Source organism: Alligator sinensis, unplaced genomic scaffold, assembly GCF_000455745.1.
Source record: "Alligator sinensis unplaced genomic scaffold, ASM45574v1 scaffold269_1, whole genome shotgun sequence".
In the NCBI taxonomy this organism is placed as follows: domain Eukaryota; kingdom Metazoa; phylum Chordata; order Crocodylia; family Alligatoridae; genus Alligator; species Alligator sinensis.
Genome location: NW_005842048.1, coordinates 2,409,266 through 2,429,214, shown reverse-complemented (window position 1 = coordinate 2,429,214; position 19,949 = coordinate 2,409,266). Strand labels below are relative to the sequence as shown.

At 38.8% G+C, this 19,949-nt stretch overlaps 1 protein-coding gene across 1 annotated transcript in view; it reads right to left on the bottom strand.

Moving 5' to 3' along the window:
* The window catches only part of ZNF804A (zinc finger protein 804A), a 303,622-nt gene that overhangs the window by 46,140 nt on the left and 237,533 nt on the right, over window positions 1–19,949 (bottom strand). The window contains exon 2 of the mRNA XM_006022862.2: window positions 18,938–19,081. Coding sequence (XP_006022924.1) covers window positions 18,938–19,081 — 144 coding nt within the window. The remainder of the gene's footprint in view (window positions 1–18,937; window positions 19,082–19,949) is intronic.

Here is a 19,949-nt window from a genome sequence, read left to right as displayed (position 1 = left end):
CTGCCTGTAATTAAGGTTGCTGATATTTTCCATTTTCTTGTTTTAGACTTTGCCACACTTAAAAACTTCATGGTATATAGAGCAATTTGCTGCACCTGGTCTATGTTCATGAGTCTAACTTTAGGCCAGCTAAATGTAGACAGTGAGTAGTGAGTACAGTCATTCACAGCTCCTAGGAGCTGTGCAGGGAACCTGACATAATTAACTCAGAGTAGCCAGGGTCACAGGGGCTTGTGGGTCTGTGAGGGGAGGGGAGGGGTGTTGGCAGGTCCAGGGTTTGGTTGGTGGGATTAGGTAGGGTTGGTGTGTCTGCAGTGGGGGGTTACTGGGTCCATGGTGGGGGAGAACATGTTGTCCAGTCAGGAGGATAAAAGGGGCTAAAAATAACCTGGTCAGGGTTGGGGGGTAGGGATGGCACAGCTCCAGATCTGGGACAAGAGTCTGGGCTTTCCCAGCCTTGGGGCTGTAGTGCAAAAGCAGGCAAGTATTTGACAGATCAGCTTAACCCTTTCTTGGGTGAACTAACTCAGATTGGGCATGGGATTTTGGGGGCTATATAAGCCCTCTAAAATGCCTGAAAGATTGGACATTTAGATCAACTTTAGCAGACAATAACATACCAGGTGCCTGCCTCAAGGTGTTTTTTTTCTAAAATTCCAATAAAATAAAATTGTCTATCCTTGGCAATGAGGCTAGGGAGTATACTGCATTTTTTCACATACAACAGGTCCCAAAACATAATACACACCTTATTTTGGAAAGGCAGAAGGGATTCCCCCCACCCTCCCCCCGAGTTATGGATGCATAAAGTAGGGACAGAGCCTAATCTTTAGTTTATTCAACTTCCTTTTCCTACTTGGGCCATAAAATAGGTGGAGAGAGACCAGGAACATGTTACAGTCAGCACAAATACCTTAAGAAAGGTTAACCTGATAAGTAGAATATCAAGATCATTGTGAAGGAGAGATAAACATCAACAACTGTGGAGTGAAGAAAAATGAGCCATTAAGTCAACTGACCCCCTCAGCTGCCTGAATACTAACATCAGAGTTGCTGCACTGTGGAGAAGAAATCAAAGAAGGGTGCTTCTATTTCAGGGATAAAGTGAGCATCCCCAAGTAAAACAACCACCCAATTTTGGGGGGCTCAATTGGAGGACATTGTGTGTTATATGTGAAGAAATATGATATTGTATTTGCCTATGGTTAACCATGTTGGTGATCTCTTTAAAAACATCTAGGGCTTCTAAGTTTTGAAATGAGGAGTTACATGTTGCATCAAATCTGTCCAAGTTCAAAAATAGCAGTTTCCACAACTTCCAGTGAGATAGCTTATATTTAAGCTTCTAAGTTCCCTAAAAAATCAATCTGCATTGGGCATCTTCCTGCCTCATCAGATAAAAAACTTCCTTTGATATTGCAGCTGTATTATGAGCTATGCTGTCTAATCTCCACAAATGAAAACTGGAAACCTGTCTTTCTTCTACTATAAATCACCTCCAACTCCCAACTGCTAGCTCCAGGTCAGTTGTAGGAGGATGGTACCCAACTGAAATGTAAGAAATGAACATCTAAAGGAGATGGTGGGAAGAGGCTGGGGTAAAGAATAGATTTGGATAAGGAATTTGAATGAAGTTATTCAAACCAAATTTTACCTAGGTAACTAGATCTGTTCTTCCTATCTTCTGAAAGTTTGACTTGAGGGCTGTAGGTCTTTGGATCTGCTTTCAAGTACTGAGCACTCATAGCTGTACCTGAAGTCAATGGGAACAGTGCTTTGGACATGAAAAGTACAGAATACACTGGAAAATCACATCCCAAGTATCTGAGAATACCAACAAACTCTTCTTAACTTAAACATTTCGTAGTCACTAGTGCCTCATCAGTAAAATGGGGATAGGATCACTCCTTTATTTCACAGGGATCTTGTCAAAATAAATAAGAGTCTTCAACATGCTCAGATTCTATACGGGTGAGTACCATGAAAAGAATCCGTAAGCATTTCAGAATTCTTCAGAGCAAAGCTTATCTGAACTTCATTCCTCAACTGTCCCTTTTACCATGATCTGCCCTCCCACTCCTTACCTTTTCTCTCTCATTGATTTAGTTCTTCCTGAGTAAGCTCATCAGCAAATAGATAAACACTATGGCACTAACATGCCATTTGCTGTTATCAGATAGCTCACTCTAGTTGTGTGTCCCTGTGCCTTATTTACTGCACATTGATCATTAATCAGATTTATTACTAAAGTAAAAAAGGACAACTAAGAATCAAGATCTATTGTGCTAGGTAAGTACAGAGAGGTAGAATAGCTCTGCCACATGGAGCTTATATTCAAATACTCAAGCCAGATGACACAGGGCAGAGCAGGGGTTATACCACACAAGCTGAATGAATAATGTGAGGGCATGATTAATAAGTGTGCATTGAATAAGGCTTCAGGCCATGTGTTGATCAACCAGGAAGAGAGCTAGCAGGTCATTATGTGAATATTGCCCTGTCACTAACTGAGGCAGGGGCCCTATGTGATTAAAGGCTGCGCCATAATGCCTAAACAGAATTAAAACTATAAATAATAAATGGACTAAAGTGGAAAAATTCTGTATATAAGAAGAGACTCTTTCCTTCCTTTCATAGCAGAGAATGGTCGTAAGATTTTCAGGTGTAGGAAGAGGAAGGTGGGTTACATATGTAAAGTCAACTTTTTGTGTTAATGTTTGTTTCCATTAATGTATCAAGATGACAGAATTAAACCAAACTAAAGAAGCTAAGCGTTTAAATAGAGCAGCATTAATCATAAATGAACTTGAATTAATATAATTTATTATTTATAATTCGCATTGCAGTAATGTCCAGAGGCATCAGTCAGATCTAATTTAAAGATAAAACACAACTGAGTGGTGTAACGCACAGCCTGAGGAAAGAGAAGGATAACATTAAAATAAGACATGTTTACAGAGATGCTTATATTTATATTGCAGTTCAGAAATTCAGACACTTATAGGAATGGTTTAAATAAATGGTAGACATTAAGGCTAGGAACAGACTTTCAAAAAGCCTGAGCCTGAATTGATTCAACCATTGCAGGTCAGTTTAACCTGGCTAGGCTGAACTGGTTTCCAACTATACAGACAATCCCTCTGGACTGAGCAAATTCAGGCACATGCCTGCAGTGGCTCAGGCTAGAAGCTGGGGTGGGGGTGCTAGAAGATCCCTCCCTTCCCTTGCACAGAGTTGAGTTGAGGGGGGTGTGGCCAGGCCCTGGCAGGGCTCTCTCATTAGGGATGTCTGCCTGAACTATGCCAGGCTTTTCTCTGCTGACTGCTCAAGGAGTGGGAGAGCTGTCAGCCCCAGCCCCTTGCTAGTACTCTGAGGCAAGGAGTTGTGGGGGGGTGCAGTGCATGGATTCATTGATGATACAAACCTTTTCAATCTCCCTCCTCGCTTGTCAGACTGCCTGCAGAAAACTGACAGGTGAGCAAGCCGTTGATTAGATCCAAAAGCCCTGTTCTGTCTGTCTGCCTGCCCCAATGATATTGGAGAGATACACACAGACACCTCTCAGCATTTGCTAGCATACCACTTGCCTAGGGTCCATGCTGTGGGAGATGGGAGGGAGGGGGGGATTTCCTGCTTGAGCAGCAAGGATGGGTAGGGCAGGGGGAAGCCAGCAGACCTTGCTGTGTCTGCAGTCTCTGCTGGAGTCTTATATAGCACTAGCTAGCATACCACATGCTGGCTAAGGTCCGTGCTGTGGGAGAGGGGAGGAAGGGATCTCTGCGTAAGCAGCAAGTGGTAAGAGGGGAAAGGGGGGCGGGGGGAGGCATGGGGAAGCCAGCAGACCCTGCTGTATCTGCAAGTCTCTACCCAGGGAGCAGAGAGGAGGGGCCAGTCCTGCTGTGAAGCAGAGAGCCCCACCCAGCCCAGAGAGCATGCCGGGATGCTGGGGGTGTCTGGTTTATCTTAAACCAGGAAGGGTTCTGAGACAGACATTGCATAAACTGGTTTGACCCAAAGCAGTTAAGTCTGATACTACATTCAGCCAGGTTTATCTCAAACTGGTTTCAGCCATTTTCAAACTGGTTTATGTGCACTGAACGTCTGTTCTGTTATAGGTTTAAACGAGTTTCTGATCACTTAAACCAGTTTATGTGTAATATTTGTCCCTAACTTAATGATCCAGACCTAACCATTAGCATTTGTTAGTTTACCCACACAACTAATATTGCATTATTGCCAGACAGGAATGAGAGGGAAAAAATGAGTAAAAAGTGGAAGGTTAGGAATAAGAACTTGTACTTGATATTGTGGAGAAGGGATTTTAAAGAAACAGATGAAGGATATTAATCTAATAATGGGGGATAGTAGCAGTGATCTGAACAGACCTGAGAGTAATAAGGATGTCAGAATGGGCAGCAAGGAAAGGGATGCAATATTCATCACAGGAAACATTAAGGGTCTGCATGTTATTAAGCTCAAACTTTCATACTCAAGAAGATTCATAATTTACTTGACTTCCTAATTTTTCATAAAACTAAAGGATGCTAAATGAATCTGGAAACATTGGCATCATATTCAATATTCTACTTGCATATATTTGGATTTCAAAATAATTAATACTGCTTGTACTTTTCCACTAAGATCATATTTACACTTACTTCTTTACAAACAATAAGCTAATTAGGAAATCAGTACAGACAGGAGTAAACTTCCACAGTTGTGAGAAAAATAAATTCAATAAATATAATGTATAATATATTTCTAATTAGTTATCATTACAAAAATACTGTTATGGTTTGTTTGGTAATGAGAAGATAAAATGGCCAGTTTTGCATTTTCATCATTATAATTTACTTGACAATATCCTGTTCTAAACTGTCAACCAGAATTCCCAAGTTTAAAGGGTCTAAAACTCCCAAGAGAGCTTATACCAAATGAAAACCATTTTTGGTTATGCATGTTATGAACATTACAAGAAAACTAAATCTGACTCAGAAAACACTGCAAAAATTCTCACCCACAACACACAGAAAAGGAAGTAAATTTATTCCTAATACAATTTATTTACTTCATTTTACAAGTATTTTTACAGAGCAATGGGAAATCAGTACTTTAAAAATCTTTAGTGCAAATATGCCATTCAACAAGATCAGCACAATATTTTTTAACTAGTTTTGTGGGTTTTTTTCTGTTTACGTATAAAGTCATACCTAAATATTTATAGGTGAATTTTATTCTAATGGTTAAATACAGGGAAATATTTCCATCACTTTTTATACTATTAGTGTTACTGAAATTTAGAACATTGACTGTAAAGCAGAAAGTTCAGTCGCAAACTGAAATAACATGTATTTTTTGGCTTTTAATTTTTCATGAAATTTGGAAGAAAAACCTTGAAATAAAATGGACCATATTCAAGTCTTGGTTAAATCCGCTACATCATTTTTCTCTCCCTACAGCATTCCGATTTTTACTTGCGGATCTTTGCACTTCAGGAAACTTTCAGAGGGGATGGATCATGGTACCTGCATTACTATGTCTCTACTTGTCACATTGGCTGGTGACAGCAAAGCGATAAGGCTGTAAAAACACCACCTATATCATTTTTAAACACGTAGCAAATATATTTCTGTAAGCACCAAGGAGGCATTATGCCTTCCATTCCCATTAAAAGGACTTTCCACTTGCTGCACTCACCTGGGCCTCAAGAGCCATAATTAGGTTTTTAATTTTATTTACAATGCAATCACCAGTCATTAGACAGTCAAAGCCAATTTAAAAAATACCATTTTTATTAACCTATTGTCTCTTATTTGGAATTCTCTTTCTGACTTTGTATTCTGTTCACATTTTTAACAGAATAGTGATCTTGATTTCTATGCCTCACCTTCTTCATGGTCCAGTGCTGTGCTGTTGTTTTGGCAATCTAGTCCTTCTCCAGGGAACAGTATTGTCAGCATTTTTTAAATGAAGTGGAAGGAAGATTTAACAGAGTGCTACTGCAACATTTCTATCCCCATCCAACATTACAAAATCAGAAACCATATGGTAGAAGAATGTAATTAACAGGCCCAGATTTGCTAGTTCTCCTTATAATTTTAACTGTTATTACTATGTAAGCTTTACAAGAAAAGGAGCTCTACCTCAGAAAAACAAAAATATAGGGAAAACATTCAAAATTACATTTAGCAAAATCTTTTAACAGAAAAGAGGGATATTGGTTCAATTTAAATAGAAATGTTTAAATTCCAGTCTGTTTCATTAACAATCAAGAAAATCAAGATTGTTTGTATATCAGAAGAAAACAAAATGAGAAATACCATTTTTTCTCATGTGAATTGTAAACCTAAAGAAGAAATATGATTTTTTTCCTTGCTCCCTGATGAAAACTAGTTTTACCCAGTTCAGTTGCAAGAAGCAAGAACTATCTTGCAAAGTTTATAGCAAAAGTCCCATCTGTTTAAATATTTAGAGCCTGATAAGACAAAACATTCCACAATATATTGCAGAGAATTATTTTAACAAGTTGAAAATGGACAAGTTATTTTCCATCTATGATTTCTATAAACCAAGTTCTCCTTGCACAGGGAACATATTTTTCCCATGGAAAAATCCATCAGTATTACTCTATGCATTATGGTTCCTGGCTGCTTATTCCACTTGAAACTGGGGTTTGGTGGGAAAGGCACTGAACTTCTCAAATTTTGGAGGATCTGCTAATCATAGCAGTTCTGTCCAACTGAACTGCCGCATAGACCCCCAGGGATCTTGATAACAGCACAGCTCCTGCCACAGTTTTTCTGATCCCAATCCCTCCCTTCAGGAAGGTTTCAGTGTGCAGTGGGATCAGAAAAGATGAATGCTGAATCAAATTAGTATTCAGTTGCATTGGGGTGGCTGGCAGGCTTAAACAGAAAATGCTGATGAGAAAGACCATTCTCTTGCGTGGCTCCCTCATAAGAGTGTCTCTGAAAAGCTCATAAGGGATGAAGTAAAGAAGGAAGCTGGTGTAGAGCCAGCACATTCCTTTTCTGTAGGCCATGCAGGCCTAATCAACTTCCTTTGGCCTCCCCTTTGTTTTCTCTCTATGGCTTAATTACATCCAGGCAGACACAGGGGAAGCAGATATAAAAATCAAGAGCAGAAATGTAATGCCCCCATAGTATATAAAGGTGTTCAAATAACCTTATGCTTATGGGAGGGTCACAGAACTCTGCCACATTGTGTCCACAATCTTGGATTTATCCTTACCTATGAACAAATTGTTGGAATTTTTGCAAAGTTTAGGGCTCATTTTATACTGGAACTTGCACAATTCCAACATACTTCTCTATGATTGAATAACATTTCAAAAGCCAAAAGTTCTAGGATAGCATGATGAAAAAAAAGGCAGTTGGTGAATAATCTGTGGCAATGATACCACTCTCAGATAGACTGCTGCTTTTGCCTTAGTCTGATTCTATGCCAGTTACACAACTTCAGACAGACCTGAAAAATACTGTTGGTCCATGCCCAAAGAATGGTTATTTTACATCCTTCAAAGTAAGTCACTTTCTGGTTTTGGAGACAAAAAAAGATGTTCCACAGAAAGGTCTGATGCAATATCCTGGCTAATCTTATATTCATGTTGTTATCTATCCTGCTTTGGTTTTTTTCCTTCATTAGTCCCGCACAACCCCAGAAATCACAGCAGTGACCAGAAGAAACAACAATTCTACAGCTACTTTTGTCATTGTCTCTCCAGTTCTTTAATTTTCCTCCCCACTGTCATAGAACCTTCTCCCACAATTAAACCCAGCATCCTCCATTTAGAAACAAGACCAGCATCAGATTCACTATCAGCACTTTTACCCAAATAACTTCACCTTACCTCACCTATTGCTGCTCACAGTAGATTTACCTTCTGCAGCTTTTTTTTATCAGCAAAATCACATATCCCTAAAGAATGTTATGAAGTTAGCTTTAAAACAAATGTTTTGTGCAATGAAGGTACCAGATAAGATGTTGTCATGTCAGGGGCAAAATTCCTATTTCTGTTCTGTCCTTTCTATCATTTTGAGGTTACGTGGATTAAAAAGCATTAAAATATTATATTAGGAAGGTCATGTTTCAACAGCCATAGATTACAGTTTTCTTTCCTGAAATGTTGCCTCCATTGAGCTTAAGTCATTGGATAAGTCTTCATGGGGATTTCCCATCTGACAGCAGCACAAGGTCACCAGAATTGTGATTTAATTAATTTGACTAGGCAATATCATTAATATTATAGACAGGTTCTTTGCCACAAGGCAAACCTTTAAGACTAAGACATTCTGAGATTTAATATTATAATAATTTTATAGGCATTCTTAATACACCAGATGCTACTACCTGGGTCTTTATGCATCACAATCTTTGCCACATCTTTTTAAAAAAAATCAAGACAAACTCCTTCAGCAATCCCTTACAGTCAAGGATGATTCTCTTCCATGTTTGTCTTATCTGTGTGCCCGAAGATGGCCTATCCAGGACTAACAGACTCTACTGCAGCTTGGCTATGATTTCCGTGTTGGGTAGGTGGTGCTGGATTCTTGATTTGGTCCATGACATGCCGTTTGTGCTGTTCCCACTTTTCCATCCTCTGTAGTTTTTGTGAGGTTTCAAAGTACAGAGATCCCTGAAACAGACTTTTCCTCCATATGGAGTGGTCCTGGGTGATGGTCTCCCACACACTGACATTGATGTTGCATTTTTTTAAGTTGGCTTTGAGGACGTCCCTGAAGAGCTGTCTTGACCTCTTCTTGGCCATATGCCTTGGCTGGGAGAATAAAACTTGCTTCAGGAGTCTGCAGTCAGATATCTGGATGATATGGCCCAGAATTGATGCTGGATGATCATCTCCTCAATAGTCATAGTGTCTGCTTACAGAAAAATGCCAACATTGGTGTATCTGTCTTTCCACTGGATCTGAAGGATCTTATGCAGGCAGTATTGGTGGTGGTACTTCAACAATTTTAGATGTTTCCTGTATGTTGTCCATGTCTTAGCTCCATATAGCAAGATAAAGAATACAACTGCTTAATGAGCTATGAGCTTGGGGACTGTTCATTAGGAGCTGTTTGGTGGAAGACCTTAGTTTTCTGAATATTAAGCTTCAGTCCCATTTTCTTGTATGCCGCAATAAAGATGTTGATGATTGCCTGAAGGTCTGTTTCCAAGTGAGCATACACTACAGCATCATCAGCATACTGGAGCTCAATGATTGAGCTTGATGTGGGTAGCAGTACAGTTATGCCACAAAGAAGACAAACTACTGGTTATAGAAAAGCAGGCAGATTATTTGGTTTTAAGAGGAGAGTAAAGGTGGGCTTTATTATCACTTTTGGATAACAAAGTTTCCTTGGAAAAAAGGATGTTTGAATTTTATAGATAGAAGTTGCCAGAGGAAGAATGAGCATTTCCAATGAGGGATAAAGATATTTATTTATTCTTAAAAAGAAAAAAAAACCTTCCACTTTGTGTATTTAAAGAAGAGCTGTACAGATCAACACTTTTTTGTTGTTTTTGTTTTTAAATTGCTTACTGTGACAGACAATTGACCATTACGGTGGTGAAAATATCAGTACTCACTCTTGTTGTGTCTTCTGTTCTGCACATATTACCTATATCAAGGTTTAATCTTAAATTTACAAATGTCTTGGGAGATATATGAAATCTCAGCAAAACTGGAATTTGGTAAAAAACCAAACTTATTTCCTTATTCATCCTTTTCATTTTTCTTTCTACTAAATATGAGTAGAGAGCTGCTTTCCAATTGGCCACAGGACAAGTATTCTGTAACTAATCAGCCTGCAATATCTGCAAGAGCCAGGGGAGATGATGGGATAGAGAGAAAACAGAAGCCAGAGGAACCACAATTATGCAGATAGAACAGCAATAAAATATTGCACATATATGGAGAAAGAGAAGTAACAACACACACCCTTGAAACAAGCATTTTGTCACCTACAACTCCTGCTTCAGTCCCTGTACACAACTAGTTTAATTACAGGCTGTGTAAAGAGAAATTATTTTAATCTATTGGACCTTTTTTATGAACCAGCCTCTGATTTTGAAGAAACATTTAAAAAATGCAATTTGCTCACATGATTGTTGTGACACTGTCTGACCCCAAATGTAGCCGGGATGCCTTTGAAATATATTCCTGGGATATATTCAGGATTGCCCTCCTGCTCCCAACTCCTCCTTGTCATCTTCTGCTTGACTATTGAGAACATACTCAAATGTTTTAAAGGAGGAGATATACTCAAATGTCTCCTCCATGACCTATGGCACCTCAGCTTTACCTGTCTCTCCCAGTCCTGGCCATCTCTTAGCAGAGAAGATTTTGTCACCTGGAAAAATTACATCCTTGTCCAGTCATGTGCTTAGAAAACATAGATACTCCTCCATGCTGCCACCCCACCCTCCTTCCTTGGAAGAGGCCTGTCTGCATGGTCAAATACTTTGAAATCACAATTACCATGAGAATAAGGTTATAAAAAGATAGCAAAAAGATTTATTATAAAAAACAAGAGTAAGCCTAAGATATCAGTGACCATTTGTTGAAATAGTTTTCAGAAAATATCAGAACAATAACTATTGTTACTTAACCTGAATCTTAAATCCAAGAATAAAATTCTAACTCAACTCAACTGGTGATAGAGTAGACCCTTTCTCTGTCAAAGCTCCCTGCCACTTCTGCCCGGTAAGACACTCATCTGTAGGTCATCGGACAGCTGTCTGATGACACAATCTTCCCTATGCCCAGAAAGACTAGAGACAAAACCTTGCTCTCAAGGCAAAGCTTAAGTATTTTTTTCTGATCTGGCTATTTACATACATCATCTATTGGATTCTTAGGGAACCCACACTACACATATAATTTCCTGCCTCCCCTGCATGCCTCTTCTCTCCACCCCCCGCCCCCCATATATGTTTATCAGATTAAAGTATTTCCTGATCTACTTAAGACCAGGAAAATAAATGGATCCTTTTAGACATGAAAATTACTAATACAACTCCCAAAGATGCTGTCGCTTATACTTTCCTCACAGTTGGAAATGTCCTTCTCTGACTATCCTGAATAGCCAGGTGTTACTCTTGTGGATCCCTTCTTGTACAGTGTCAATTCATCATGGTCTCGAAAGGCCTGTCTGATGAGTAAACAACTCATATCAGATGGTAATTCTCAGGGATTACTTCTCTCAGGTATGAATAGGTGAGGAAGACTTATGTCAATCACTACCCAATAAAGTCTTGGGTAAAATATAAAGATACATCAAAATTACATGTATATTGAATATCATAATTCATGCAGACATAGCAAATATAAGGCCAAATACAGCTTGGCATTACTTATATATGGAGACTACACGTCATATTCATAAAACAAGCTCAAGAAACATGCATGACCACACAAAACCCCCAGACAGAGAGGATTTGTGACAACTGTATTTTAACATGTATGGTAAAATTTTCTGTACTATCAGGCTTGTTATATTCATTTAATCACATTTGCTGCTTGTTCTGATTTATTTGAACAAGTTTTTTTGCAGGAAGAGGAACTGAAACTAAGATTGCATATACTTGTATGGTGTTGGGTGTCAATGGTGGTCTAGGACAGAGTTTGTAGGCTTTCAAATTCAAGACCAAAAGCATTTTTCTCTTGTTACAGCAAAAATCCTTTGAGGAATAACTGATTCAGGAGCTCTGGCTGTATAATCTGGACTTCCTCACTGACATAACAAAACAGGATACTACTCTGATTCTCACAGGCTGAGAGATGAAGGTCATATACAGCACATTCTAAATGTTCAGACACTAAACAAAACTTAAGCATTTTGAAGAATACTCACAGGAATTCCCATTTTTCCTACATGCCAAGAAGTAACATTGTTAGTGGTTCCTCAAATGGAAATGGCTCAAGGTTCTCTAAAATTTTCTAAATGTATGTGATCACTATTTTCTATTTTAGAAGTGATAAGGCAGACAACAACATATTTTCAGAGATGTTATTTCTTTGTGAGACCTTTGCTGCAGTTTTAATGATAGAACACAAGAAAGAAGATTCAAGGACAAATACATCATTGCTTTTGTACTCCCTTATCAAAAGAAGGGGAACAATAACATCCAATGATTATGTAGGCTTGATTTATTCACTACATCTATCATTGAGCTGAGCAAGCTATTTAGGCCAGCACTGTCAAATAGCAAGTTCTGATTTTAAGAAACTTTATTTTGCTTAGCTGTGATTCTGTCCCCTCCAAATGAGAACCTACCACTGCCTTGAGTTTGGAACTGCTGAAATTTTTTTCTCTCAAGAGAAGCAGTAAGCTTAATCTTTCCGCCACCATGTTAAGTGCTGGTAAGTGCCAGGGGCACTGATATTGTTCTGAAAATGTCTCTAAGAGTTCCTCAAAACTAAGAAGAGCAGCAACTGCAACAAACTCTAAAAGAAGCAAGGAATTGGTCTGAACATTTTCAGACAGAGAGAAAAAAAAAGATCTAAAATGAAATCAGATTTGCCATCTCCTCGCTCTCTGAGCTACAGAGTTTCATCGCTTTCTATTTCCAAATAGCAAAGGATTAAGACATTGTCAAACACATTAAAGCAGAGCAAAAGCAGCACTTGAGAAAATAGTAAGGTCCACATTCAAAGAAAGCAACAACAACAACAAAAGGACATTCCTTTCCTGGTACTCTTCAGTTAGGTTTTGTTCTTCTTAAGTTGCAGGTTAGACCATCCTCTGACAATAATATAGAAGTAAAGTTGAGATAAGGAAGATCTTCTGAAGATTTGGTATGAAGTCACAATGTCCCAGGGATCGAATGTGTTGGTGAGTCTAGTGAGCTATTACTTTGTAGTATTAGTAGATTAATCAGGTAGTATTACAGTTTATTTGCATTGGGCATGTGAATATTTGTACAGTTTCCCAGAAATTTTGTCTGGGAGGGAAAATGAGGAAATAAATTAGTAACTACTACTGTGGTGGAATAGAAAAAGAAGATGGAAGACCTGGCAGATTAGAGTGAACACAGATGTGGAAGTATTTGAATTGCTAAGTGGCCTAGATTTATCTGCTAAGTCTCTGAAGCTACTGGGATACAATCTCAGGTTAAAAGAATTCTGTCCATCATAGTTCTCCCATGAACTATTTTTCTTCTTTGCAGACAGAAAGGAAGGGAAAGAAGGGGATGGAAAAATTCCAGAGAGAAAAAACTCTCCGCATATCCAGACAAGCATGCACATGCAGTATGCAGCGCTGCAGACCCTTCTGTAGCAATGCACACAAGACATGCTGCGCATGCAGGCATTCTCTGCATTGCTAGCTTGCAGCATAGGGTTTGTTTGTTTGGTTTATTTTACACCAGGAAATCCTGGTGTCAAAAAAAAGAACCACAATGGAAAAAAGTAGGGAGGCGAATATGCAGCAGTGTCGTCCCCCCCCCCCCCTTTCTGCCCCTCCAAAACTGGAGCCTGGCTGGCTGGAGCTACACTCTGGCTGCTGGCCAGGCTCCCTGCTGCCAGATTACCACAGCTGGAGCCTCAGGAGACCCCAAGATGCCAGGTAAGGTTGCTGGGGCTAGATCACATGCTGGCCCCAGCATCCCCTACTCCACCCAGGACAACTTATGCCATGTCACGTGTGCATAGGTGTTCCCTGGGGACAAGTAGCAGTGTCACATATATGTCCCCTGGGAAATGCACATGCATGCTTGTCTGAACAGGCTCTCAGAGACAGCTAAAGGGGAAAATTTTGTCTCTTAACAAATGTATTAGGAATTAAATGGTCTGCAGTTCAACAGCTCTGCCTGAAGAGGGCACTGATAGGCAGACTATGTGTAGTGGCTTGCTTTCTTTCTTTTAGTGGACTCAAGGAATGTTCTCTCTAGCTGAACTTGGAAAAAAACTTAAATATGAACCTGATGCATCAGCAAATTCCTATGATAGGGAAGCTACACTTAGGCAACTACATAAGTGAACATAATTTCACGGGTACTGAGAATCCACAACTTCCACTGGATCCACAACTTCTACTGCTAACGGTCCAGTATTGTTTACTTCTGTATGCAAAACCATTTTAAATCTACACAGAATTTGTACCTGAACCCCCATGCATAGGAACTGGTTCACAAAATATAATTAAGTGGCCTAGCTTAGGGATTTTTAGATGCAGGAAAAAAGCTCAGCTAATCTGTTTGTTTTATAAGGTATCTCTCTCCATAGATTTCTTAAAGACTGTATCTCCCCAAATATGGATACAGGCCAGATTCAGATAGCCTTTGTAGGCACATTACTGGAGTTTTGGAAGCTTTGGATGCCAAAGTCACTTAGCATCCTAAAGAGTAATTCAAATTGGTCACCGTGACCCTAACCACCTACTGTGGGCCTAAATCCACCATGCACCTCTGATTTTGGAATTCAGCATCTCTACTCAGGTTCATCAGCACTTGCACACTCCACTGCTGACTAAGGTCCCTCATGATTGAAACTATTCACTAAAAACATATGAACTCCACCTATCATCCTGGAGTAGAGTCATTAGATAGGCAAAACCCAAGGCTAACCCAGATCGCTAGCACTGAATTCAGCTCAAAACCAGTGATGATGATGGTGCCTATGCTTTGCCGCCTATCACAGTGATCACAGCACTTACCCAAGACAATAGAGACCTGGGTTCTAGCTGCCTCCTCCCCCACTCCCCAAGTCTTCCAGATCATGGGCAAATGCTCTAGGACATTTATACACATACTTTTTTTCCAGAGATGCACCGGAGGTCTCCAGTTCACACACACATCAAAATTCCTCTAATGACTAAGGCTGTTTATAAATGTGCTCCAGGAGGCATTGGGGGGGGGGGGGTGCTTTAATTAGTGCAGCTCCAAGAGCTGTGATAATTAAAAGTACCTGGATCATCATGTGCATCAGCATCCCTGCACTGAAAAATGGCAGCAGGGTGCTTTGAACTAATGCTCGTCAACACTAGAGGCTGCTGGAGCGTGATAAATTTCCATGCTCCAGCAGACTCGGTTAATCGAGTCTGCTCCAACACACTGGAATTTTCAGTGCTTTGGAGCAGGTTCCCCGCACATGTATAGGAGCCCTAAGACACTGGGAAAAAGAAGAGCCATTTCTGCCATTGTTGTGAATCACCTATGTTTAGAAATTCAGTATAAATGTGCAACTGGGTGTTGTGAATCAAAAGTAAACAGAGGAGTATAATGGATATTTTGAGAAGCAGGAGTTCAGACAGAGGCTTATACTTCAGCATTACTCACTGGTTAGCCCCCAGTATCTCTAGACTTTCTGAATTGCCCTTTGCTGCATAGGTGTACACTGCATCCTATTCTCTTTTTAGAGTACCTACACAGAATAAGCAAGTGTCTCTGAATTTTCTCCATTGATTCTATGGATCATATTGAATGCCTCTTCTAGAGCAGTTTTCATCTAAGATTAGGTGCATTCTGAGATGCCCTTAATTTATCTGTAGTGCTAGCATGTACCCACTCCATTAAAAAAAACCTACGCAAGTAAAAGCAATATGAACCACTGAACATAGTCCTTATTCAGCTTCATATCTGACCTCTAGGATTCTTTTTCTGCACCCCATCTATACCTAATACAGGGAGGTTCAAATATTGCAATCTTTACTATGTTCTTATTTTTTTAGAAGTCATATAAAAGTCTGGCAGAAACTATGTGCTGATGAGTCAGCTTGTTCACTCCTTGTGGAGATGAAACACTCTTTATAGGGTCAGTGATGGTTTCTATTGCTTCTCTGTCTTGCTTTTCCCGCTCTCATTAAGTTCATCTCATTTTATGAGACGATTTCAAGAAAACAAATAAAAAAACCTTGAGAATTTAAATTTAAATTCATAAGACATAAAGAAAATTAACAAAGGTTCAAGCTAATGTTCCAACTAACTAAGGCTCCTGTCTCTGAAAATAGCCAAAATAATTTTAAACAAAAAAATGCCTATGAAAAGCAAGTGTGTAACATCCTTCCTAAACTCCATCAGTTAGATGTTACCTTACACCATAAGCAAAACAAATTATCTGTATTACTCATACTTATATCCTACCTAAATTCCAAGGGGCATGTAACCCTCTTTAAAAAAAATGTTTTCTTAAATGGCAACTTGAGACTACCTTAAATAATATATAGCCTGCTAACAGATGTGAGGGAAGAGAAAGGGTGGGGGCGGGGGGGGGTGTGGAAACACACCTTACCAGAAGCAGCAGCATGTTAGTTTGACTTGACTCCACAGTGTCTGTATAGATCACACGCTTCAGCAGGGCTTTTTGGTGTTTTCATCCAATAGCTGATTTAATCAGCTATTGGACAAAAATACCAAAAAAGCCCCACTGAAGTGCCCAATTTATACAGACATTGGGCAATCTGGATCAAACTAACACAATGCCTCTTCTGGGTATGTGCTAGCTCAGCACAGGAGCATGTGAAGTTTATAGTAAAGCACCAATTACTTTTGTTTTTTTATATGTCTGTAAGCAGCCTATGTTTCTAGTGGAATGATTTGACTTTGCTTATAATTGTGGTAAAAATGTCTCATGATTCCTTATTCTCACTATACAGGGCCTCACAGCTGAACTGTGAGCTGTTTCTTCTTTCCCCCTGCAGTAGATAAGCAGTGTCATAATAAGAAACAGTCCAGGCAACGCTCGCTTTGTGATAAGATTCAAGGCTTCTTGTTAGAACACATAGATTAATGCTTGCTTTGAACATAAATTTTGTAAACATCATACTCGCTCATTGCCCTAGAGTTACACCAAGACACGAGGTTAATAAGGGGGCCCACAGTTCAGAATTGTGCATGCGGCAGGCTTTTCCCGCAGTTCCATTTTAGGACTACGCATGTACTAAACTTTGCAGAAAAATGTAACCAATTACAAATTGCCACGCTGGAATCTATTGTCCAGGTTAGCTATAAAAATGGAACCTCGGGCACAGCTCGGGGTTGACTGCTTTGAGCACTGAGCTCCTTTGTTGAACTGTTTGCAAACAATAAACTCGAGTTGGACCCAGCCTGAGTGTGTGACTCTCTCCTCGAGGTAAATTGGACAAGCCTCCGGGGGCATGAAACCAGCAGTTTGTGCAACATAATGAAACAATACATTTGGCTTAAATAGAATAAAATTAAACTCCAACGGGGAAATTCATTTCATTTAGCCTGTTTCTAAAGAATTATTTTCAATTGTTTACCATTATCCTTGAGGTGCCACATATGCTATATACCTAATATAAGTTACCAAAGAAGTAAAGAACTGTTAGTTCTAATACCATTTTGAAGTAATACAACAAATAACTTCAGAACGGAGCAAAGAAAACAAGTAGTGTCTCATTTTAAATATATTTTTCTCCTGCCCCTAATAGGATGCTATTGTTGATAAGATGCAGTATGTCTGTGGGCTTCTCCAGAAACTCCAATTATAAGGAGAGATTTGGAGTGAACTCCAGTTCATTTCAAAGTGATAAGAGTAATTTGTGTACATTCAAATTAAAAATGAGAGAGAGCGAGAGAGAGAGAGAGAAAGAGAATGCATCCTAGGTACCATTGAATGAAAAAGACAGGGCAAATGTCAATTTGTAGAATATGGAATTTCTCAATGTAGGTACAACTGGAAAGAGAGAGGCCAATGTGATAACAGCAGAACTAAGTACTCTATAAACATGCAACTAATATAGGATATTCAGTAATATTATTTTCATAATAATACAAGATTAACTCTTTATAGCTTTCTAGCCTTGCAGACCAGTCACCAGATAAGATGATCTAACTGAAAATACAGAGAGAAATAATATCTAGAATGGAAAATTTAAGAATGACAATAATTGTAATGGTGCCATAATACAAGTTAGAGACATTCAATTAAAATGAAAGGCAATTTAAAACTCATTAAAAAGTATATTTGTTTGTACACAGCATGCAGCTAACCCATGGAACTAATTGCAGCTCAGTTTTATTGTGTCAAGCTCTTCATTACAATGTTGGCTAAAATTGTAAGCAATATCAGTCTCTTGCTTCACACATAAACCAACTGCCAATTGACTTAAATCAAAAGGAAACTTCCCTTATGGATAAATTAATAAGGACTATTAAGAACTACCTGTACCTTTTTGATCACGGTCAGACACCATATGATTTTATGTCATAAAGCAATTCCAATAACACTAGTATCTATTTTCTTTCAATGAAAAAGTATTTCCTGTAGCGGCACAAATCATCATAGCAGTGTTCAGGACTGAGACATAAGGTGATTGGTATAAAGACAAAGATCAGCATTTCAGAATGATTAGGTCATCGCTTGTTTTGGGGCAAAACATTTTTCTATTTTTTTATCATTAATATATTTAAAAAATATATAATTCATCTGAGAAATGTAACGAAAAAGTTTAGCAAAAAGTATCTTAACTACTCATCCAGAATAGTGGAGGTAATGGTTTGAAATTGCAGTTTATTGTAAGTATAGTGCAAAACTAAAAAGATGAAACATGATTTTTACAATTATGTTTTCCTGAATTGGTTTTATTACTCCCTGTTTTCATTCACTGCTGGTGTTCACAGATCCCATATTGGCATTTTGTCTCTCAAAAACAGGTTATTTTGAAGGTTTGCCTATCAAAGCATATTTTAAGATTAGTCCTAAGCAAACTGCATATTTTAATTCCCAGTTCTAGAGATTAGTGACTATCAACATTCTTGAAAATTCTGATTGTCCATGCTGTTGCTAATTACCAATCATTTTAGTAAGAATTTCGTGTGAAATCCTGGTTGTTGATGTCAACAACAAAATTCCCACTGGCTTCTGCAGAAAGTCATCCTAGGTATCAACATTCTGAAAATAGCATTGAATAGCCTGTCTGAAACGCATATGTTTTTAGCAAGTTTCTCTTACCTGTTTGTGGGCGTGGTCATATGAGTTAATGTGATTGTCAAACTCCTGGTGTTTATAATACTGTTTGTCACAGAGTTCACAGTAGAAGTTGGCCTTAAGATCTTCCAGGGCTTTTGCTATAGTGTTCTCTTTTTCAGCATAATCCTGGGAAGAAAAAAAACAAAAAAACCCAGAAGCATTAGCTGTCTCTCTGATGCTAGAAACAAGTTCTCTGCTCTGCTGTTTAATCTTATTTGTCAACATTTGCACTGCAATAACGAAAGACTGTGTATATTTACTGTGTCACTCTACACATATTTACTGTATTAGATAAGAGGCATCAAATTATGTGCATTCCAGTTTGCTGTACAATTGATGGCTACCCCACTGTCTCTGATAGATGCAAACTTAGAGAAGGTTTTTCAATCAAGTTCTGTCTAAAAATTACAAATATTTACTACGTCTAAGGCCATGGTAATGCTAATTTCTGTCAAACATAAATTCTCAAACGATTCAGTATTTAATGCATCTAAACAGAACAATCATGGAGATAAAAATCACACATTTTATCTAGTTTCAGGACATATGCAATGAATGATGCTGATAAGAAAAAACTAACTTTAGTCCACCTGTGTTTTTCAATCTGCCTTTGTTCCAGTGGTAAAATAAGGAAAAAATATGGAAAATCATTTTAGAATCAAGTTTCTTGATATTGATCATACTTCTGAAAAATAAAAACTTATCTATGTTTTCCTGTTTCCTATAGTTTCATAGTAGCTAGGGTCAGGAGGGACCTAAACAGATCATCTAGCCCGACCCCCTGCCACAGGCAGAAATGAATGCTGGGTTCACAAGACCCCAGACAGGCGACCTTCCAACCTCCTCTTGAATTTGCCCAAGGTAGAGGCAAGGACCACTTCCCTGGGAAGTTGGTTCCAGATTTTGGCCACCCTAACTGTAAAATATTGCCTTCTGATCTCTAACCTAAACCTATTCTCCATCAGCTTATTACCATTGTTCCTCATCACCCCAG